Below are 23,407 nucleotides of genomic sequence, written 5' to 3'. Positions count from 1 at the left end.
TGCTGGGCACTCCAAACGCCATCGTCACCTGGACGTCGAGGTCTGAACCTGAATCATTGCTGCTACCAAACAGCAGCAGGTTCCACACCCGTCCATTCATCCATTCACTCCTTCACCACTATCTGTGCCTGACAGAGTCGGGGACTGGGATGACAATAGAGGCCCAGAGGACACCTCTGGCCCCTTGGTGCTGACTCCTGGGGGAGTCGTCACCCTCTGACTGCTGGTCAGCCCCCCTGGAGGGAAGGAGCAGCCTGCCTGCAAAGCAACTCTGGGTCCATGGAGAGAACCCACAGCCTGCAGGAAGCTGTCCCAGGTGGCCTCAGCCCAGATCTCTATTCTAAAGCCACCTCCTTCCTGCTCCTCCAATGTCCTGGTCCTACCTGGGATGCTGCACAGAGACCTCCGATGAGGCCCACCCCAAACCAACTCCACTTGCCCCTTTAACCTGCACCACCCGGCGTCCTCCAGCTCAGGATTCATCAGTCACCCAAGGACGAGGCCATCTGACTTCCTCTCCTGCGGCTCACCTGCAGCCAAGGGCCAAGTCCACCTCCAAACCCCTCTGGAACGCAGCCCGCTGTCCTGGAGCCACACCCCTCACGTCCTGCCTCAGGCACCACCCCCTGAGCATCTGCCGTAGGGGTAACTAGAACTCGGCCCCCACTGCCCTCGGCAACCCGCCAGGAGCTTCACCGCCTTCTGCCCCAGCCCTGGGCAGCCTAGCCTCAGATCTAGCCAGCCAGCCATGGTGAGCCAATCAGATCACAGATCAATTCCTCTGGGACCCCTTCTTTGAGCCCCACCCAACTGGGTCACAGTTCCCTCCCACAGGATCCCCAGCACCCTGCATCACTCCGAAGCAGGACTTCTTTTTTTTTTTTAAGAGATGGAATCTTGCTCTGTTGCCCAGGCTGGAGAGCAGTGGTGTGGTCATAGCTCACTGCAGCCTCCAACTCCTGGGCTCAAGTGAACCTCCTGCCTCAGCCTCCCAAACCCAAAGTACCAGGATTACAGGTGCCACCGTGCCCGGCCTGCTACAGGACTTCTCCCATCATTCCTGATCCACACCTCCAGGCTGTAAACTATGTCTCACTCAGGTTCCCAGGGCCTAGAGCTGGGATGTGACACTTCCCCGTAAACACTGCCCAGCAGGTCAGCTGCCATGCCTCCCTCAGGTGGTACAGGGACAAAAAGTTCTCAAATACTCCTCAACAGAGAGGCCACGTCACGGCTGTAGCCTCCATGGGGTCCCTAGATCCTGTCTGAGCAGGCGGGGAGGGCCATGGTGCCCTGCAGCTGCAGAGAGCTGCCTGCTTGGTGCTTCGCCCGAGCCCACGGGCGGGGAGCGTTCTGCAGCCTGCCCTCTACCCCTGAAGTCTCGCACAGGGTCAGGCACCCGACGGGCACCCCAACACTCAACCTGAACCCAGGAAGGAAAGCGGAGGCAGGACAGAGAGGGAGGGTGGGCTGCTCCTACCTGTGACCCCCCCAGCAGGGGAGGCTTAGGCAAGGGACAGGCCTGGGGTTTGCTCGCAGACCCCGCCCTTTGCCCTGTCTCCTGCCCGCACCGCAACTGCCATCTGACCCCCATCCAACCACAAAGGCCCATGTCAGGACTATGTTATCTTTCCAAATCTACTCTCTGTCCCCGCCCCTTCATGATTTCTCTCTCCAAAGGCCCCTCATGTGATGGGCACTTCCAGGCTGGAAAAGCATCTGTCCCTCCAGAGATAAGTGAAGGGTACGGACTTCCAGCGCAAGGCTGAGACCAGGCAGATGCACTGGCCTGCCCTCCTGCCCGGGCGCCCCCGGGAACCAACAGAGCACGCGACAAAGTCCTGAGGGTGAAGAGGGGAGGGAAGAGATGCCAGCAGTCAGCACGGCTGTGGACGGCAGAAAGTGGACAAGGGCAGGCTGGGCAAGGGGACAGGAGCCTGTGGCCCAGAGTCTGCCGTGGGGTGCCGCAGGGCGGGGACAGCCTGGGCCTGGTCAGGCTGGAGGGACAGCGGGATTGAGGGTGGGAGCTGGGGGGGGGGGGCAGCGGGTGACCGCTGGGGGCCGGGCTCCCTCTGGGGTGAAGGAGGCGCTCTGCAATAGAGCAGATGGAATTGGCAGCGATGGCTGCACAACCGTGTGCGCACACTGAAAACTCCAATTGTACACATTTAAAAGGTGAATTTTATGGTGTGTGAATTATGTCTCAGTAAAGCAATTATTTAAAAAAACAAAAAGAAAACCAAACACAGGCAAACTGCAAGGCTGCATTTGGAATAACAGGCGCGGGGATTCCTCCCTCGCGTCCTTCCCCACCCATAGCCAGGCAGTGTCTAGTCTCCCCCACCCCGGGGAAACCCGGGCGGCTGTCGGGGAGCAAAGCCCTCCTCATTTAGGAAACTACGAGGCCCACGGACCCTCAAGCCTGTTGAGTAACGAGCCCACCCTCCCGTGAAAGAGCGCTCAGAAGGAATCCCCACCTGGGAGAAAGAGGCCAAAGACATGGAAATAAGTTGCAGACCGCAAGGGAACTTGAGAAAAAAAAACATAACCTAGGAGTCAATGTCCTAGGATTCGAGGAGACATACCCAACAAATAATACTAAAAAAGGGCTCTTAGATACTACAGATTTTTTACTTACAATTTCTTAATTCAACAGCAAGACTAGAAAATAAAGGAAATCTCCCCAATAGTAGAGCAAAAAGATACTTAAAAAAAAAAGTGAGACAAGAAGAAACAATTTGGCAGATTAGACAAACAGACAGCGGCTACCATGTCTAAGCACCCACTGAGCGTCAAGCCTGGGTCTCTCCCCTTGGCTCACCGAATCTTTACATCAACCGTGCACAGCAGAGACAATCCCTCTCGTCTTACAGATGAAAAGATGCAGGCATAGAGAAGTTCAGTAACAAGCATCCCAGAAAGAGAAAACAGAGGAAATAAATGGATGGGAGGAAACCGTCAAAGAAATAGAAGGTCACTTTCCAGAGCTAAAATGAAGGCACCAAATGTCACGAGATACAATGAACAACAATAAAAATCCCATCGTGTCATAAAGCAAATGCCCTAACAAACACCCTGAATGCTTCTAGAGAAAAAAAAGCAGGTCCTGTGTAATGGAATCAGAACCCAGTGGCATCAGGCTTTTCGGAGAACAAAGCAACGTTTGCAGAGCCCTGAGTGACAGCACAGGTGGACTATTCCTCATCCCAATGCTTGCCACCAGAAGTGTTCTGGATTTCAGATTTTTTCAGACTTGTAAATATCTGTATTGCACTGGTTCAACATCCCTAACACGAAAAATCCTAAATCTAAAATGTCCCAGTGAGCAGTTTCTAAGCACCGTGTCAACACCTCAAAAAGCTGTGGATTTCGGAGCATTTCCGATGTCAGATTTTCAGATTAGGGAACCTGTAATTCTCAAACCAGAAAATCACACCCGACCAAACAATTACTGAGTTGTGAGAAGAGAATAATGGCATTCTCAAACCAGCTAGGACTCAGAGTTTACTGCCCACACAGATTTCCTAGGAAATTTCCTAAGTAATTAATCTCTTGGGATATTACTGGAGAAACTGCTCTAGCAAAATGAGAAAATAAGCCAAAACATAGGGCAACAAATAAATCCCCCCAGGAGAACAATAGAGAAAAGGCCCAGGGCGATGGCTAGAGGTGGCCTTAGAAGGGTCCGTTGTGATTGGAGAAGGCAAAAGGAACCAGAGTAAAATATTCAGGGGGCTAAAAAAAAAAAAAATAAGCTGGGCGTGGTGGCTCATGCTTGTAATCCCAGCACTTTGGGAGGCTGAGGCGGGAGGAATGCTTGAGCCCAGGAGTGGGAGGCTGCAGAGAGCTGTGATCATGCCACTGCACTCCAGCCCAGGCAACAGAGGAAGACCCTGTCTCTTAAAAAAAGGGGGGGGGTGCATAGCAGGGTCAAGGACACATGAGGTACTTGCATCCTAATCTTCCTCAGTGGAGACTCAGAAGACATTGACAAAAGCTGACAGAGTAGAAGAATCCATTAATTCATTCAGTGAACACTTAGCACCTACTATATCCCTACAGGCACCAAGAATGTAGCAGCAAACAAAACAGACACAACCCTTCCTTAGAGGGGATGGGCAAGATAAATAAGTAATACACATGCTATGCTAAGATGGTGTTAAGGAAAAAAATAAACCAAAACTAGAAAAAAAGGCTAAGAGGCATGTGGCTGTGTAGGCGTATCGGGTGAAGAAACCGCGATTTAGCCCCGGCAGCCAGAGGACTCCCTAAAAAGGGTGCTGTGGGACTGTGAGGGACCTCAAACGTAAACAGGCTCATGTCATCATGCAAAGTCACAGAGATACACAACGCAAGAGCGAGTCACTGCACTATAAAAAACTTAGAGGAGAAGGTGGGAAAAGGGGCAGTTTGTGATAAATTCCAACCTTTCCAGCTGGCAAGTCAATAAACTTCATTTACATTTGAAAAATCAAGAAATAAAAAGCGGCCGGGAACGGTGGCTCACGCCTGTAATCCTAGCACTTTGGGAGGCCGAGGCGGGCGGATTGCTCAAGGTCAGGAGTTCGAAACCAGCCTGGGCAAGAAGGAGACCCCATTTCTACTATCAATAGAAAGAAATTAATTGGCCAACTAATATATATAGAAAAAATTAGCCGGGCATGGTGGCACATGCCTGTAGTCCCAGCTACTCTGGAGGCTGAGGCAGGAGGATCGCCTGAGCCCAGGAGTTTGAGGTTGCTGTGAGCAAGGCTGCCACCACGGCACTCACTTAGCCTGGGCAACAGAGTGAGACTCTGTCTCAAAAAAAAAAAAAAGAAAAAGAAAAAAAAAGAAAAGAAAAGAAAAGAAATAAAAAGCAAATTAGGTAATGGTAAAAACATGATCCAGGCCAGATGTGGTGGCTCACACCTGTAGTCCCAGCTCTCTGGGAAGCCCAGGCAGAAGGACTGCTTGAGGCCAGGAGTTCAAGACCAGCCTGGGCAACATAGCAAGACCCTCACCTCTACAAAAAATGGAAAAATTAGCTGTGTGTGGTGATGGGCACCTGTAGTCCCAACTGCTGAGGAGGCTGAGGCAGGAGGATCACTTGATCCCAAGAGCTAGAGGATGCAATGAGCTGTGATCACATCACTGTACTCCAGCCTGGGCACAGAGCAAGAACCTGTCTCAAAAAAGTAAAATAACATAAAGTAAAATAAAATCATAATCCAGAAAGGGCTAGAAAGATTGCACCTGGGTGGTAGGATCAGGGAGCTCATGGGGAATGGCAACTTTGTACCTTACATGTTTCTGTTTGATTTGTGATAATGTGGAGCATTTGATATAAAAGATACTTTTTCAGTACATCAAGTATCATTCCAGAGGCTGCAGCCCTGAGTCAGTTCACCGGCTGAGTCCAGCAGAGTTTTACTCAATGCAACAAACAGCAAACGGGGTGTTTACTCCGAGGCATCTGACACGGGTGCACTCTGCACACTGGCCGCAGGGACAGGCTTTGCAACTAGCAGGGTCCAGGTACACATCTGATGGCTGCCCGCACACTGACACTGGGGGAGAGTGAGCCTCAGCCACCACCCCACTTCCAGGGACTGCGGGCTCGGAGAACACGCTGCTTCTGTGTGACCTTGAGCAGATGACTGGGCTGCTCTGTGACCTCTGCTTCCACACCCACCCCCCAGGGGTTCTGAGAGGCCCCTGTGGTCACCAGGAACACGAAGCTTGGAGCAGAGAGAAAGCGTGAGGGACACAGACCGCCATCAATGTTACCTTGAGGAGCTGCTTGGTAACTGACAAGATGGGGAATGAAGCTGAAATAAACAGTTTCAAAGTGGACAGAAATCATCGTCCGGGGCCCATCCCTGTGCTCCGGGGACAGAGGGAAGGGGAGGAGACGAGAGGGATACAGTGAGGAAGAGCTGGAGTGGGTGCTGCAAGAGACAGCCAGGCAGCCAGGGGGAGGAGGGCAGCCCCATTTCTGCTCTGTGAAAGCAACCAAGGCGACACCTCCCTGGATGGGTATGGCCGTGTCCAGTGAAAACAGGCAGCCTTGGACCCGCCCCGGGCCAACTTGCCCACCCCTTCAAAGCACAGGCAGGCGGCCTGCCCCAGCCCAGATCCCCATCTGCAGCAGAGGGCTGTGGTGAGAGTGAAACGCGATCCTGCATATGAAAAGAGCTTAGCAGGAAGTGCTCCTGAGATGGCATGTGTTCGCATTACCGAGGTGCTTTATAAATATCTGCGTCCTCAGGAACCATGGCTGCCTTCCTCTAACAGGCTTAGAAAGAAAGGAAGGAAAAGAGAAGGTGAAGCCTCAGGAAAGGGGAAACGAGGACGGAAAGGAATAGCCGAAGGCTGATGGAAGGAACTCTAAGAAAAAGAAATGGCTCCTGCATCACTAGGAATCTCGAGTAGACAGACGTCCCTTTGGAACCACAAGTTTCTACTTCTGTAACATCTGGCACTTCTCCACTAGACTGTGAGCCACTTGCAGGCACAGGGCCAAGGGCCCGGGGCTTCAGCCCAGGGACATCACGCTTGTGCCCAGCTCAGCCCCCGTAACCCCCAGGAACTGCCTGGACCCTCCTGCTGCCAGCCAGAGGGGGCGGCAGCCTGCAGCGGCTCTCCCCACCATGAAGCGCTTTGCTTCGGAAAGTCCTTCGTACCCTTCTCGATACATCCATCCATTCAAAGCGCACCTACTGGGCCTCTGTGACATGCCATGCCCTGGGGTTCACACTGGGGGCTCAATGGTCCAAAAACCAGACGTGGCCCCAGCCCCCACGGAGCTCCCAAGACCACCAACCTCACATTCCCCAGCCCGCCTTCCCCCAGGGTCACTTCCCCGGGAAGTCCCTCTGACCACAAACTGGCTGAGTCCCCGCCTTGCTGCCCCATCAGACTGTGCCCTCTAGGGAGGCCCGGGCCACCACAGCACGGCTGGAGATGCTGGCGGAATCCGGGACTGCGGCATCAGTGCTTAACCAATGGCAGCCTGAGGCCTGAAGTGGAGCAGGGGACATATAAGAGATAAGACAGCAGGGACATGAACTGCTTTGATTCTTTCTGCCCCAAATATTATGAATTCTTAAAATGGCACCCCAACCAAACTCAGGCCCAGCAAGCAGTTTCCTGATTACTCACAGCTGGGTTAGGTCACCTTCCCGTGCACTAGCACCCATCGACGCTCTCCAGCTCTTCCCAGAGCCCGGGTCTAACTGATGACACGACAGACAGCCACCACCTCCCTTCAGTTTTTCCTTCGACTGAGTCAACAGCAGGAGGAGGAGGGGCTCGGATGCCCTCACGCTGTGGGATGAGCCGGAGTCTCCCCTCATGAGGGTCCTGCTGTTCCCGGGGGGGGGGTGGGTGGGGACAGGATACTGCAGGAGTGAAGTCACAAGGGTCAGTGCCACGGGGACTCAAGGCTGGGAGCCACTCACCGCGTCTGGGCTTGGGGAAGCTGTCGTGCAGCCAGAAGACCACCTTCTCCACGAAGTGCTGGATCTCACATTGCTCGGGGCCGCGGACAAACACCATCCAGTCGTGGGTGAACCCCTCCGTGGTGGGCTTCTTGCGCAGCTGGGCGCGGTGCCCCAGCTCTAACCTGACCTGGACGGTGCACTGGAGGGAGAGAGAGGCGGGAACGGGGTCAGCACGAGGCCCAGGGCAGGGGGCTGCCAGCTGTCCTGCCGCCTCACCTACGGGGCACTTTCAAAGCTGGCCACATTCAATAGAAAGACTCTGCAAGAAGCGATACACTCCCAAATGGGCACAGAGAATGGGCACAGCTTCCGGGGACTGGCAGTGCACCACGCTGTGGCGAGTGCACCCTGCGCCCTCTCCTCCCCTCGGCAAGCCCACGCAGGCTCTGAGTGTCCTCCCTCCCCTCTGTCCCACCCGCATGGCTTCCTGGCTGGTGATCAAATCAGCCCAGCTCACAACTGCCTCTGGGCCACAGCACTGAGGTTCCCTCTGCCTGGACTTTCCACGCTGGCCCGTCTCTCATGCCTGAGCTCTCAGCTTGAGCGTCACCTCCCTGACCACCCAATCTGAAAGCATGCACCACCACCTGCGACACCTCATCTCAGTGACGTCCTTCCTTCTGAACATTCCTCACAACTGGAAACCACCTTGCTAACAGCTGCGCCTGCTCAGCTCTAACGGGGACTCTCTGTGCGGAGCTGGTATCCCCACCAAGGTCTCCCTGAATATGACCATGCAGCCAACCACAGGGCAGTCATGTCACAGATGGGGAAACCGAGGCTCCGAGAGTGAGCTGCTCAGCAGAACAGTCTGTGTAACCCAAAGGCCAGCTCACTTGCCCACTCCATCTCCTTCCTGGCCAAGCCACCTGAGCACCTTGAGCCGAGCACTTTCAACCCCACCCATCCTAGCCGCCTCCTGGAGGACCCCTGAGATCCCCTAAGTCGTCAGCTCAAACCCCGGCAGAACAGGCGGTCCCCAGTGAGAACAGAGAGGCGAACCCGTAGCCACCTGGTGACAGGTCCCGGTGGAACTGCAGCCGCGGCAAACTCCCCACTGAGGCTCAGCCCTGACATGTAAGGCAGCCCGGGCCTGTTCCACGCCACCAAGCACAAAGCCACAAGCCTTCGAAGCACTCTGAATACCTGGGTCGGCCAAAACCACCGACGGGGAACTTAACGGCAAACATCCACCCTGGTCTGTGACAACCTGCCCGGGCTTTTACTAGATACGGCACAGACACTTCATATCGAAAACGAGAAAGTTACAAGATGAAGCAGAGGCTAAGTGGACACTTGTACACTTGTTTCTAAGTGCTGAGATAACCAGGAGCCAGGCAGGCCGCGGCCTGAGTCCCACACTTCCCGGTGAAACTCCCACGGAGCCGCCCGCTGGGGCCCCGCACCAGACAGCTCCCGCCTGCGCCTTGCAACCCTCCTGCTCGCCAACTGCCCACCTGCGTCCCCTCGGATTGCTCCGTACCTGTCTCTTCTCTCGAATTCCAAGACCCACTCAGACCCCTGCCCTGGCTGAGTGCCCCGGTGCCTGACTGGCTTCCCTGCCTCACTGCCCTCAGTTGTCACTCGATGAAAGTGGCACAGACAGATCCCACTGTCCCCCTAAACATCCCCCACCCCCGTTTTAAAGCTCTGACGACTCGCCCAAGCCCCTCGGAACACCTCCCATCTCCCACGCCTGTGTCTCCTCAAGTCTGAAGCGCTCATCTTCCTTTCACGGTTTAACCCTTCTGAAGTCAGGATGCATTTACGGTCCGTGTGCAAGGACCGTGTTTTGGGCACACAGAGAAGTCGTTCCTAAGCTGATGGCATGTCTTCGAGTCCCAGAACGGAGGAAACACAGGAAACGCACACGCCCTGTGTTCCAGCTCAATCTGACTCGGGCCAGCCCGAAACACCCTGGGAACATCCACTCCTATCCGCCTTCGTTTCTTCTAGCCCTGCCGCCGGGGGTGCCCTGAACCCCTCCTGAAACTCCACTCATCCTTCGGTCCCCGCTCGTGTGCCCCGTTCCCCAGGGGGCCCTTTCTGACCCACACCAGAGAGCCTTCCAGGTCAGAGAGTTCTCAGGGGTACTTCCCAAAAGGAAGGGCCAAAGTGGCAGATAAGGACAGAGAGGTTCCAGTCACTGTAGAGCTGGCAAAAGAGGCAGTGAGCTCTGAATGTGCAGCAAGCTGGGCATGAGAAACAAGGCATAGGACGGATGCAATTTTAAAAATTAACTTAAAAATGTTGTACACAATAACTATATACAATTTTACTTGTCAATTAAAAAATTAGTTAATTGAAAACCAATATGGCAAAAGGAGCTCCCTGGCTCAGGACAATTGTCCCTTTGGGGCTCTGCAGGGAAAGGGAGCGGGGACTCACCAGGGACCAGGCACACCGAAGGGAGGGGTGGGGACCTGGGCAGAATGTCCAGATCACACACAACAGAAATGAGGACCAATGAGAAGTGGGTGACAGAGACAAGAAAAGGTGGTTTGAGTCAAAGTCCTCGGGCAATCTGTATATGGCCCGGGGGAGGCAGACTGGGGCAGACAGACGAGCAGCCCAATGAGCCTGGAGGACGCAGGGGAAGTGGCTGGGAAAAGAAATAAATAAGCCGGGCACGGTGGCTCATGCCTGGAATCCCAGCACTCTGGGAGGCTTAAGCAGGAGAATGGCTTGAGGTCAGGAGTCTGAGGCTGCAGTGGGCTATGATGACACCACTGCACTCCAGCCTGGGCAACAGAGCGAGACTCTGTCTCAAAGTGGGGGAAAAGACAGAGAGATTAAATAGAGCCTGGAATAGGGGGAAGTGGCAGGACCCCAGCGTGGAGGAGATTAGAACAACTCCAAGATCCAGGCAGCAGGGACGCCAATGATGGTAGGAGGGGCAGGGACGGTGCCCTGCGAGGGGCAGGTAGGAGGGAGCTCAGGTGCCCTCTAAACCACAGGCGATGAGGATTTGTGGAATCCAGGTGAAAATACCCGGCCAACAGCTAGATACGAGGGCTGAGCGTCTGGATAAACAAGTGATACTCAAATCAACCACAAGCCTCTATTTGAGTAGCGCTGCATATGGAGAACGCGCAACACAAACAAACCAAAACAATATTTATATCACCCCTAACAGGCCGTAATCACCACGTTCGCTTGCAGACGTGGGCCTCTGCCTTCCTCCCTGACCTGTGCTCATGCTGAGAGACGGGAAGACAAACCCTGAATTGCCGCCTGAGTTACAGGTGAAACTAAACATACGCCATCGGAACGGCGCCACCACCGCGCTGGAAAGCGGCTGCTGCTTCTGAGAGGTAACTCCTACATAATGACATCGTCTCCTCGGGATGACTTATTCAATCTGGCTGCTCAGACCTCGGCTGCCTTCCCGGCATTTTTGATGACATGGAGTTCCTACCCAGGGCGCACAGGCGGCAGAGCAGTTGTTGTGAAAGCACGAGAGACCACAGTTCCACTGGAGACCGGGAGAAATGTAAGCACCAGAACTCGGTGGCGGCGGCCAAAGTAAACAGGAAGGTTCCGAGGCAGCAACGGGTGATCTTCGCAGCCGACAGGCCGTGCCCAAAGCACTGCCCGGGCGACATCGATGCCCTGGGGCTGGCGCCAGCTCCAGCCTCAACACCCCTGGTTAAGGGCACACCGCGGACTCAGCCAACAGATTCAAGGTCCCAGCACCCGGCCTCTGCACTGTGAGGCCTTCCCCCTAAATGCTGGAATCTTCTAAGAAATGAAGAAGATGGGGTGACACAGATTCTGTGCCATTGTAGTAAAAATAAAAAGCAATCTTGGATTCGGTGAGACGCTCGAGCCACATTCACTGGAGGCAAGCAGCTAAGGGCCGGCCAAGTACTCATACTTGTCAAATCATGAGAATGTATTAGCACAGCTAAGCCAATTCCACGGCCAAGGGTTACGCCCCTCCTTCCTCCACTCCACCTGGACGCCGTCCCTGGCCATTAGAACCAAAGAATTGAAGCAAATCAATTAGCTGTTGCTCCAGGAAGGGTGCCTGGCCAAGGTCAACTGGCAGGCTGAGCTCTCGAGGATATCTGGGAATGAACGAACCCAGCTCATCAGTAGCTGTCCCCCAACTTTCCTCACGGCAGCCTCCACCCCAGCAAGTTCCTTCAAGGCTCCAGGACCACCTGCTGCATGGAGACCGCTCCGAGGAACCTCTGGAATGGGTGGCTGGAAATGACCCCGGGGGCTCGGCCTCAGTGGCTGCCACTTCCCTACACCTCTGGGATCAATCCGTCGTCCACTCCCCAACAGAAGTCCCCAGAACCCAGGAGAACATCCCGCAACTTCCCCAGAAGGCATCAGCCGTTTTACACGTTCAGAAATCATCGGAAAGACAGGGCACAGGGGAGGCAGCACAAGGCCTGGGAGGGCCATCTGGGGACAGTTAGGTGTGGGCAGAGGGCCTCGACTGGGACACTGTCCTCTCTCCAGGCCAGCTGGCAGAGGGCCCTTGAAACCAAAGGGCCCAAATCCTAAATCAGGCGAGCCGGACAAACGGATCCTAGCAGGCGACTTCCCAGGCACTTCTGCGCCAACGAACACACATCTTCCCAGGTGAAGATGCAGCAGCCTCACCTGGCAAAGACAAAGGCACCTGCCTTGTTCCGACAGCTCCTTCGAGTCCAAGCCCTTTCCCGCTCCCCACAAGCCCTGCCCTTAGCCTGGGCCCCAGAAGGCAGGTCTTTAACAACTAGTTAATCTGTTAAGATTTCCCCTGACTTTCTGGTGGGAATACTTTTCAACAGATGCCCTTTCCTCTGGGAACTCACATTTACCAAGTGGTGTAATTATGCCTGGGGTTTGGCTACTGCCTCTAATTCCCTCTGAGGCAGCAATCCCCTCCCCTCCCAGGAGGAGGGCGCACTGAAGATCTTTTCCCTCTTCAGCCTGAATTAATTTCAAGGTCCTCCTGGACCCAGCGCAGTTGCTGGCAAGAGGACCCACACGTGCACAAACGGGAAAGGGTGATGGGGCTTGCGACATCCCGTGGAGCCACGGCAAAACTGAGACCAGATAAAATACTTTGTGGAACTTTCTCCCTCCAGGCCCAGGGCGGGTTCTTGGGGGTAGCCACGTGATTGGGATGTAAGAAAGATGGGGAAATCATGGATCTCCTGTGTGACAGTCCTCCAAAGCAGAGGGCAGGGACCTCTCACTGGCAGCTGCCCGAGGCCCTGGTCTTCCAACCACTGGCACTCAGGGGGCTGGTGGCTAGCACAGCCCCCTTCCTTGTCCCTCTGACCCAGGGCACAAGGTTAATGACAAAGGGACGAGGAGGGGTTTGATGAATTTCTGGAAATTCTCTAAGGATGGATGTGCAGACCGCGTGGATATGCAAATACACCAAACTGTCAGGAGAGGCCGGGACAGAGGATTTCCGCACAAGGTACCCACAGACGTACAGACAGCGTGTTGAGTGTCTCCCAAGTTCTCCAGGGGTGGGGGGGCAGTCTTGGAGGAATTTTTGAATCTGCACAACCCCAATAAAGTCATCTGTCATCAGACTAGGCACGCCTGGTTGCAAAGGGACTCTTATTTAACCAGCAGTTGGCAAAGCTAAGCGCAAACCCTTGCATTAGACACTACAACGGACACTTGGGGAAACAGGACTCTGGTCCCTGCTCTCAAGTACTTTACGCTACACTAACTTAAGGACAGAAAATTGGCAGGTCGACTTTCCAGGCAAGAGTTTTAGCACTGGGAGCAGGGGAGGAAATCTGTCACTCTCAAGTCAGGGCTCTGGGTAGTTCTGAGCTTTCCTATGATAGGTTTGGAGAAAGATCCTACCAGGCCTTGACCTGTCTCTCGGGACTTCCTGGGCCTGCATTTCCATGTCTGTAGAATGGGCGGCTGGCGGCTGCTTGAGGCCACCGCTATCAGAAACAAATCTTCCCTTCCAAAGAGGACTATGACAAGGTGGTGCTCTCAAATCCAAACTCAGGAGACACTGAGGAGTTAGCAAGCGGCAATCTGACCATCTGATTTGCCTGGGCTGCCTGCCCCAGGTGCTAGGCCCAGTCCTCTGTGAAGGGGGCACTCCCTGGTCCCTTTGGAGAACACGACCGCCCAGACGCAGACGCCACCTCCCAGCTCCCCGGGCAACCCCAGCACCAGTGACCGGCTCCCCCATCTTTCCCCAGTCTTTTCAGTATCTGCTTGGCCTTATCCATGTCACATCATGTCACATCCCAGTTCTTTCCGGCCCCTGCCTTGGAGATAAACTACACTCCTCCCAGACACAACCCTTAAGTGAGTGAAGAACTCATCCACGCCCACCAAAAAAATAACACAAAAACCACACACAAAAACCAGCTCAGGTTTGGGGGGCGGACGAGGAATGAAACATGCGGGTTGGGGCAAAGAGACCCAGAAAGACTGTTTCCTGGCTGTGGAATGTCAATGGTAAGAATGTGGAGGCCCAGATCAAACTGGGAAATCCCACTTTTTAGCTGGATCTGAAAGTCCTAGAGGAAAGTAAAACACACAGGAGAGAATCGAAGCCTCCAGAAGCCAACCACTTTCCACCCAGTCACGCTGCTCCCATTATGATGAGGCATTTATAGGTTTGTGGCATCTGGGGGGCAGGGGGGAGACCAGGATTCTGCTGGATTCAAAGCATTTTCCCAGAGCCAAAAGTCATGCTGGGACACTCTCCGCCAACTCACCTACTTGGGTAAAAGACACCATTTTCTGCTGTTTCCCCAGGGGCCTCTGGCTGTGTTCAGAAGGGACAGAGTTCTTGGGCCTCTCCCAAATTTGCATGCAAACACAGCTGGGGAAGGAGAATGAGACTTTGGGTCCACACACACTTCCCTCTGGGACCAGCTTCCCTTGCAAATACTTCTGCAAAGATGTGGGCCAGCACTGTCCGGTGGAACTTTCTAATGATGGAAATGCTGGGTCCATGCTGCCCAGCGAGGTGGCTGGAAGTTCAGCAGTGGTGAGCACTTAAAATGAGGCTGGCGTGACCAAGGAACTAAACTTTCATTGTAGTTTAAATTTAAAGTAGCCACAGGTGCTGGTGGCTGTGCCACTGGGCAGTGCAAATCTAGCTCTCCCTGTTGTCAACCTGAACCAAGACCTTTATTTCCCTCTGTCACAGACAAAGAATGCCACTTATTTCTGAGCGACAACCGCCCAGACTTCCACAGCCTAGAACATCACGAGCAGAAAGGACACACTTCAAATGAAGACATCACCCCAGGAGACTCAGGGGTGAGAGTTGGGGCCACACTCTATGCCTTTGTGGTACCCAAGAAGACTTTCCCAGAGGCGGGCTTCATTGAAAGCAGACACTGAGGGCACATTCTGCTTGGGTTTTTAACTCAATACACACTGGAAGCAAGAAGCTCTGTCCCTTTCAAGGAAAATCAACTCACACCACGCTGTGGAAATCTACCTATCAACAGCTGGAAAACTCTCCCTCATCTCTTAAGAGAAAGTCAGCAACACCAAAGCCAAAAGGGAACCCGTGGAGAGTGGATGCCAAAAACACAAGCCACCCGCCTCAATGACCCTGTGCCACAGGTGGCAGGATGGGCAGGGGGGGCCTTGCCCCCCACCCCGAAACCACACAGGGCCTTACCAGACAGAGCCGCCTCAGTGGCGCCAGAGCCAGGGACGCCCCAACCTGCCCTCGCTAACGGCAGAGATTTCAGCCACCACCCCCACAGCACCTTTCCTGGCCTCGCGCCCCTGAAAGCTGGGGCAGCAGGGACAGGGAAGAAATGATCCTACGTTGGGGGCAGCAGTGGTTCTGGGCTTGAGGGAGAGGGAAAGGGGGCTGGGGTATCAAAAAGGCAACAGAGTTGAGTGCAGGGGGTGCCAGAGGCCACAAGGGCCTCGGGTTTAAGGGAATCAACACAGATGGAAGGAAAGTAGCTGTCAGGAGAGCACACGGAGGGCAACCCATCCTGGGTTTAGACTGAGGCTCTAGGATCTTGGGGAAGGAACAAGGAATGAGGCAGAGGGAGGGAGAGTGTAGTGGCTGAAACACGCAGCAGGCAGTGGTGCTGGGATGAATGGGAGACCCTGCATGTAAGGAGAGGCGTGTGCTTCCACAGAGATTGCAGGACTGTGAAGCCAGGGACCAGATTCAGGAGAGAGATCTGGATTGGGGTTAAATGTGGGGAAGCACAAATCAGGATCCCAGCTGCAAAGAAGGCCCAAGCTGCAGGAACGGCAGGCAGTTGGTGTCTGAAGGGTTTAGGGGCTCCAGGTCAGAGAAGAAACTGCCCCTGGTCCTGATCTAAGAGAAGAGGTGAAAGAGACAGTCCTCAGGCACTGGAGTGCCAGGGAGGGTGAGGAGGGTCTGAAACCAGAAGGGGGCTGAGGCAATAGGATGCCTCTAAGGAGTCTAAAGAAGTGAACCCAAGTCCAAAAGAAGGGGACAGTAAACTGCCCTGAGTCCTTGTAGCTAAAGAGGAAAGGCTGGGTCCCAGGAAGTCAGAGGGAGCTCAAGCCCCGGCCAGGGTTTGAGGGGAAAGGGATGCTCCAAGTGAGTTAGGGGCAGGCCCAGGTAGAGAATGAGGGGAAGGAAAGCTTAGGCTGGGCCTGGGCTCAACGAAGGGGAAGGCTGCAGACCAGGGTTCCCGGGATCCTGCTCGGACTCAAACCTGAACTAAGGTTTAAGGGAGGACAGGTGGCAGGTTAGGGGGTCAGGGAATTTGAGGTGACTCAGGACGAAGGATCCAGAGAGAAAAGGACACACAGGCTGGCCCTTGACCCAAAGGGGGAAAAGGGTTGCAGGACAGATCCGGGGAGTGTGAAGGGTCCCGAGGAGGCTCTGGGCTGGGCTGGGATCCCGAGAGCTGGATGTGGGGACTCTAGGTCAGGCTGGGCTGCCCAGGGGCGTCCCAGGAGGTTCAGAGTGGGACTGGGGTTCCGAGGGGGATCCCAGGGCTCTCTGAGCCAGGCTGGGCTCCCCAGGGGCGTCCCAGGGGGCTTTGGACCAGGCTGGGGTCCCCGAGGCGGTCCCTGGGGACTCTGGGCCAGGCTACAGTCCTAAAGGAGGTCTGAGGCGCCCCGGCCCGGCTGGGGTCGCGGATGGGGGAGGGGCGCCCCCGCCCCACATAAAGGCCCGGGGAGCTGCGGGCGCACACAAAGCGGGACAGACGGGCGCAGGGCGGGGGCAGGGAGGCCGGGACCGGGGAGGGCCGGGCGGGCGGGCGGGGGGAGAAGAGGGAGGGGGCCGGGCGGGCTACGCCGGGGCGGCGCGACCGCTCCTCACCTGATTGTCCATGGCTGGCGCCCCGCCCCGCCCCCGGGCCCCGCGTCGCTCGCCGCCGCCGCCGCCGCCGCTCAGCGCCGCCCCACCGCCCTCATTGTCTGTCAAGCGCCGCCGCCGCCGCCGCTCCCGGCTGCCCGCCCGCCCGCCAGCCCCGCGGAACCGGAAACCACCGCCAGTCCGGGTCGCGCACCGACCGCGGGCCCCCGCCGACGACTCGGGCCAGCCGCCCCGACGGACAGCCACCTGGGCCAATTGGCAGCGCGAACGGCCGCCGGTGGGGCGGGACTTCCGGCCTGTCGGGGGCCTGCCGGGCTGCGGTCGGAGGAACGAAACCCGCAGCCAATGGGAAGGCGGGAGCGGGGGGGCGGGAGGAGGGAGGGAGGGAGGCGCGAGGCGAGCCCGGCCGAGCGGAGCGCGAGGTGTGCGCCGCACGTGGAGGGGGGCGGGGGCGGCCGGGCGCGCCGCGCCTGCGTGCTGCGGCCCGCAGGGGGCGCTGCCGCGTGGCCGCTGCATCTCAGGGCGGAAGCTTCCCGGGGCCGCAGCTGAGGTTGAGGGTTCGAGCTCCGGGCAGGGAGACTCAGGGACACTTTTATTTCCTGGCCACGTGTGGCTACTATGGGACGGAATGAGCCCCGGGCTCTGGAACCAGAGATTAGTTGTCTAAATCGTGAATCTGCTTTGGCAAGCCCGGTCAGCCTCCCTCTCCCCGTTCCCTGAGTCTCAGTTTCCCCATCTGTAAAATAGGAACAAGGACAGTACTGTGTAGTTCTACTTCTGGCGATTTTGAATGATGCAAATTTGAAATCATGCTCCGTCGAAATAATCGGGAAACCCTCATTTTTTTTTTCAGTTACACAAGAGGATTAAATTCTGCTGATCTATTACTGCACAGCAAGGTTACTATGTTATAATGTACTGTGTATTTTTAAATTGCTAAAAGTGGATTTCGAATGTTCTCACCCCGAAGAAATGAGACGGATGTGACATGATGGATATGTTAATTATCCTGATTTGTTCATTCCACCACGTGTACATGTATCCAACCATCCCATTGAACCCCATAAATATATACAATTATTATCTGTCAATAAAGATAAAGTTGTTAAAGAGAGGGTCTCATTTTATGCACGAAATTTTAAATAACGTTAATCGCTCCAAAAAACAATTTTTTTGTTTAAGAGACACTGTCTCACCCTATCACCCAGGCTGCAGTGCAGTGACAAGATCATGGCTCACCGTAAACTCTAACCGCTGGGCGCAATCAAAGGATCCTCCTGCCTCAGCCCCCCAGGTAGCTAGGACGAGAGGTGCCCATCACCAAGCCCGGCTAATTTTGGTTTTTAATTTTTTTTGTAGGGACAGGGTCTCGCTATGTTGCCCAGGCTGGTCTCGAACTCCTGTCCACAAGTGATCCTCCCACCTCGGCCTCCCAAAGTGCTGGGATTAATTACAGGTGTGAGCCATGCACCAGGCCCCTAAGAAAACTAGTTTTAAATTACCTAGGATTACAAAATTTCACAACGACTTGTAAACTCTATTTAAGTTGGAGACGGGCATACCGCATCCCTTTCAGGATCTTGTAAGCCACCTATTCCTCGCACAGTAAGACGTCTGTCTGCTTGAGATTTGGGGGACCCTTGTGCAGTTATTTTAAATTCCTTCCTCTAATTAAAAATTGGGTTATTTGCGTTTGTTTGGGTTGTTTTGCCCGCCACGTCTCATTTAAGTGTCAGTCAAGCACTGGTGCTCTGCACGGAAGATCAGTGCCGGAAAATCAATAACTTTGGAATGGAAGTAAGTCTAGACAAAAACTCTGAAGAAGGCCAGATTGCTGTCATGGTAACACCACCATGCTTTTTAATCTAGGGCAGGTCTTGCTGGAAAGAAAAAAAAAAGAGAGAGAGAGAGAGAGAGCATGCTGAGAAAATAAGTAGCAACTCTGATGTTGGTACAACTTAAAATTTTTTCTTTTTCAAATATAATGACAGTTAACTAAAAAAAAATTGTTTAATCCTATAACTGGATGTAAGTAGATCCGTGGTTCTAAGTAGTCCCCAGCAGTGTCAATATCACCTGGGTACTCAGCAATGCAAATTCTGGTCTCCTCCCTTGTTGATGGAATCGGAAACTCTGTGGGCTTGGGCAGCAGTCAGTAGCTTACCCAGCCCTGCAGTTGGTTTTGAGGTTCACTCCACTTTCAGAACCGCTGCCCCAGGTAAAGGATCAAAAATGGGAAGGGAGGGCCGGGCGCTGTGGCTCACGCCTGTAATCCTAGCTCTTGGGAGGCCGAGGCGGGCGGATTGCTCAAGGTCAGGAGTTCAAAACCAGCCTGAGCAAGAGCGAGACCCCGTCTCTACTATAAATAGAAAGAAATTAATTGGCCAACTGATATATATATATATATAAATTAGCCGGGCATGGTGGCGCATGCCTGTAGTCCCAGCTACCAGGGAGGCTGAGGCAGAAGGATCGCTCGAGCCCAGGAGTTTGAGGTTGCTGTGAGCTAGGCTGACGCCACGGCACTCACTCTAGCCTGGGCAACAAAGCGAGACTCTGTCTCAAAAAAAAAAAAAAAAAAAAAAAAAATGGGAAGGGAGATAGCAATCTGTCTGAGAGAAACTTGCAGGCAAGGACGTTCAGGCCACACTTGTTGCAAAGATGGGCTTCAGGAACTCAACCCCCATATCGCTCTGTCACCCGGGCTAGAGTGCCGTGGCGTCAGCCTAGCTCACTGCAGCCTCCAACTCCTGGGCTCAAGCAATCTTTCCGCCTCAGCCTCCCGAGTAGCTGGGACTACAGGCATGCGCCACCATGCCCGGCTGATTTTTTCTATTTTTAGCAGAGACAGGGTCTCGCTCTTGCTCAGGCTGGTCTCCAACTCATGACCTCAGGTGATCCTCCTGCCTCCACCTTCCAGAATGCTGGGATCACAGGCATGAGCCACCATGCCCAGCTGGAATCCGCCCTTAAATTAGGTTCTGAACTAATGGGGATTTTCAAAACTGCATCCCTTGGGCTCCCACTGGCTGAGGTAGAACCTTTTAAGCATCAAAAAGAATAACAGGACAGCAACTCCCGTGTCTACTGACAGATGAATGGACAAACACAATGTGGTATATCCATACAATGGAATATTATTCATCTTTAAAAGGAAGGAAATTTGCACTCATGGGACAACATAAGTGAATCCTTGAGGACATAATGCTTCATGACATAAGCCAGACACAGAAGGACAAATCCTGTGTGATTCCACTCACAGGAGGTCCTTAGTGTCATCAGATTCACAGAGACAGTAGGATGGTGGATGCCAGGGGCTGGGGAGGGGGGTGGAGAGTGAGTGTTTCATGGGGACAGACTTTCAGTTTGGGAAGATGAGAAAGGTCTGGAGGTGGAGGGTGGTGATGGTCGAACAACAATATGTGTGTGCTTAATGCTGCTGTGTGGTTCAAAATGGTTAAAATGGGCCAGACATGGTGGCTCACCCCTGCCTGCAATCCCAGTACCTTGCGAGGCCAAGGCGGGAGCATAGCTTGAGGCCAGGAGTTGGAGACCAGCCTGGGCAACACAGCGAGGCACCCTCTTTACAAAAAATAATTTACGAATAAAAAAAGCAGCTGGGTGTGGTGGTGTGTGTACCTGTAGTGCCAGCTACTCGGGAGGCTGAGGCAGGAGGATCGCTTGAGCCCAGGAGTTGGAGGTTGCAGTCAGCTATGATGATGGCACTGCCCTCCAGCGTGGGCGACAGAGTGAGACCCTATCTCATAAAGAAATAAAAATACCAGTACCCAGGTTCAAGGATTCTGGTTTTATTAGTCTGGAATGAGACAGGGACATCCTCTCTTATCTGCAGCCTGGTTTAAGAATCACTTAAGCTGCAGTTACAATAATAACACTTTTTGTTGCTACTGTATCTAATTATATGGCTACTTTTGATCTGACAACCCCTTTATTGAGGTGACACAATGTTTCCTCTTTAAATACATCGATGTAAGCAGGGCAGAAAAACATATAGCAGATAATTTGAGGATTTGGCAGAATGCTCGATGGGTGTTGTTAAATCTATTTAGCATCGTCTGTGGAACATGTTCTCCCAAAGTTGCAAACAATGAAACTGAGACACAGAGGTGGTGTAGAAGTTGTCACGGCTACAAAGTAACATTTTGGATGTTTGGGATCTGACTCCCAGGCTGTCACTAACTGCCACTACATGAAGTCTCTACCGCCCTCTCGTGGTTCAGTTTATTTGCACCCAGGAGGAGATTCAGAGGGTACAAGTGCATGGATGTTGTGGGTAATGGCAAAGTCGGGGCTTTTATTGTAACCATCACCTGAATAACGTACATGGTGCCCGAGGGGAGACCTTGGCATTTGCTATTTCCCCACGTTTCACCCCACGGCCCAGCCCCCAGCCAGCCACAGACGGACTCGCAGCAGTGTTGGCTGTGACCAAGCTGCAGCAGAGCCCCCTGCCCAGTCAGTAGAGAGACCTACCCCAGGTGAACCCCAACTTGGAGAAGACCTTGAATGTCATACTGGGCATGTGACCCTTCTAGGGAGCCACCGATGGTTTTGGGGCAGAGCAGACATAGGTAAAAAACAAGCATTTCACCAGAAAAAAAGGCAATACATGAGACATTTGCAATTTTCCCTCTCTTGGCCTCACTCCCCACTTTTTTCTGGTAATGGTCCCTGATTTTAGGGTTCCCCCCAGGGCCAATGTAAAATACCTCTGTAGAAATTTAAAAATGGCAGCCCCCTTCTGGGAGAGTGCCGATTCATGACAGGATTCAAGTCTTGAGAGAGGGCCGGGCGAGGTGGCTCAGGCCTATAATCCTAGCACTCTGGGAGGCCGAGGAAGGAGGATTGCTCGAGGTCAGGAGTCCGAGACCAGCCTGAGCAAGAGCGAGACCCCGTCTCTACTATAAATAGAAAAAGAAATTAATTGGCCAACTGATATATATATAAAAAATTAGCCGGGCATAGTGGCGCATGCCTGTAGTCCCAGCTACTCGGGAGGCTGAGGCAGAAGGATCACTGGAGCCCAGGAGTTTGAGGTTGCTGTGAGCTAGGCTGACGCCACAGCACTCACTCTAGCCTGGACAACAAAGCGAGACTCTGTCTCAAAAAAAAAAAAAAAAAAGTCTTGAGAGAGGACTTCAGCCCCCACTGGCCCTCTTTTCCGACTCTCAGTGGGGGCGGGGGAACCTCTAGCCCCCTCCCTCCCTCTTCCCCCATCCCAGGGATCACATGACTGGGCCTGGCCAATCAAAGGACTGCATCCCTCTGGTTACTGGGATTGGTTCAAGGGGGGGGGCATGACCTAAACTCATCCATGATTGACTCTGGGAGCTTTCCAAATTTTCAATTGATATAAAATTTACTTGTCATAAAATTAACCATTAACCATATTAAAGAGTACAATTCAGTGGCATTTGGAATAATCACAGTGCTATGCAACCATCACCTCTAACTAGTTCCAAGACATTTTCATCACCCCAAATAGAAGCCCCATCCCCATAAAACACTCACTCCCTTCCCGATACCCCGGCCCCTGGTGACCACGAGTCCACGTCCCGTCTCTGGGGATCTGCCTGTTCTGGACGTTTCATACAAAGGGAGTCTCACACCGTGTGTCCTTCTGTGTCTGGCGTCTCTCACTGAGCATGACGTCCTCAAGGTCCCTCCACGCTGTGGCCCGTGTCACAGCCTCGTCCCTTGTCATGGCTGAGTGATGCTCCATTGCATGGCTATACCACATTCTGTTGATCCACCCATTCACCAAGAGATGAATGGAACTTGTGGGGAACTGCCAAATTGTTTCCCTCGGCGACACCATTTTACGTCCCCACTAACAACAGCGTATGAGGGTTCTGATTTCTTCACATTTCCTCCAATACCTATTTTCCATGGGGTGGGGTTGGTGTTTGTTTTTTGTTTGTTTGCTTAGTTTTGTTTTGATTATGGTCAACCTAGTGGGTGGATGAACTAAAGGATAGTGGATGCAAGGATGTCTGTCAGACTCTACGCAAAGCCCTTCACACACATTACTTGTATCCACACAGAAACCCCACAAGGGAAGGAATATTATTTCCATCTTGCAGAAAAGGTGCTTAAGCTTCAGAGGCAGGGCAAACCTCTTCCCCGGGACTATACAACTAGAACATGGTGATGCAGGGGTCTGACTGTCTGCAAGCCCTGTGCTCTTTTTTTTTTTTTTCCTTTTTCTTTTAAGACAGGGTCTCATTCTGTTGCCCAGGCTGGAGTGAGTGCCGTGGCGTCAGCCTAGCTCACAGCAACCTCAAACTCCTGGGCTCAAGCCATCCTCCTGCCTCAGCCTCCCAAGTAGCTGGGAGTACAGGCATGTGCCACCATGCCTGCCTAATTTTTTTCTATATATTTTTACTTGGCCAATTAATTTCTTTCTATTTTTAGTAGGGGGGTCTCACTCTTGCTCAGGCTGGTTTCGAACTCCTGATCTTGAGCGATCCTCCTGCCTCGGCCTCCCAGAGTGCTGGGATTACAGGCACCACCGCACCCGGCCCAAGCCCTGTGCTCTTAATCACCATGGAAACCAGCGTTCCTCTAACACCCTACCACTGCTTTGAGAGCCTATGCTGGCCATCCTCATGCCTCGGACATGTCCCCATGTCCC

The 23,407-nt window shown here is 53.7% G+C and overlaps 1 protein-coding gene across 2 annotated transcripts in view; it reads right to left on the bottom strand.

The window, feature by feature from the left end:
* The window catches only part of MLLT1 (MLLT1 super elongation complex subunit), a 61,120-nt gene extending 44,217 nt beyond the window's left edge, over nt 1-16,903 (bottom strand). For both annotated transcript variants that reach the window (XM_012761665.3, XM_012761666.3), the window contains exons 1-2: nt 16,756-16,903; nt 7,443-7,623 (exon numbers count right to left, since the gene is read on the bottom strand). In XM_012761665.3, the coding sequence (XP_012617119.1) occupies nt 7,443-7,623; nt 16,756-16,767 (193 nt within the window). In that variant the 5' untranslated portion in view covers nt 16,768-16,903. The remainder of the gene's footprint in view (nt 1-7,442; nt 7,624-16,755) is intronic.
* Between the last annotated feature and the right edge of the window lie 6,504 nt (nt 16,904-23,407).

The sequence above is a fragment of the Microcebus murinus genome, chromosome 27 (genome assembly GCF_040939455.1).
Source record: "Microcebus murinus isolate Inina chromosome 27, M.murinus_Inina_mat1.0, whole genome shotgun sequence".
Lineage (NCBI taxonomy): Eukaryota > Metazoa > Chordata > Mammalia > Primates > Cheirogaleidae > Microcebus > Microcebus murinus.
Note: the sequence above shows the minus strand (reverse complement) of the source record. Positions and strands in the feature narration are given on the sequence as shown.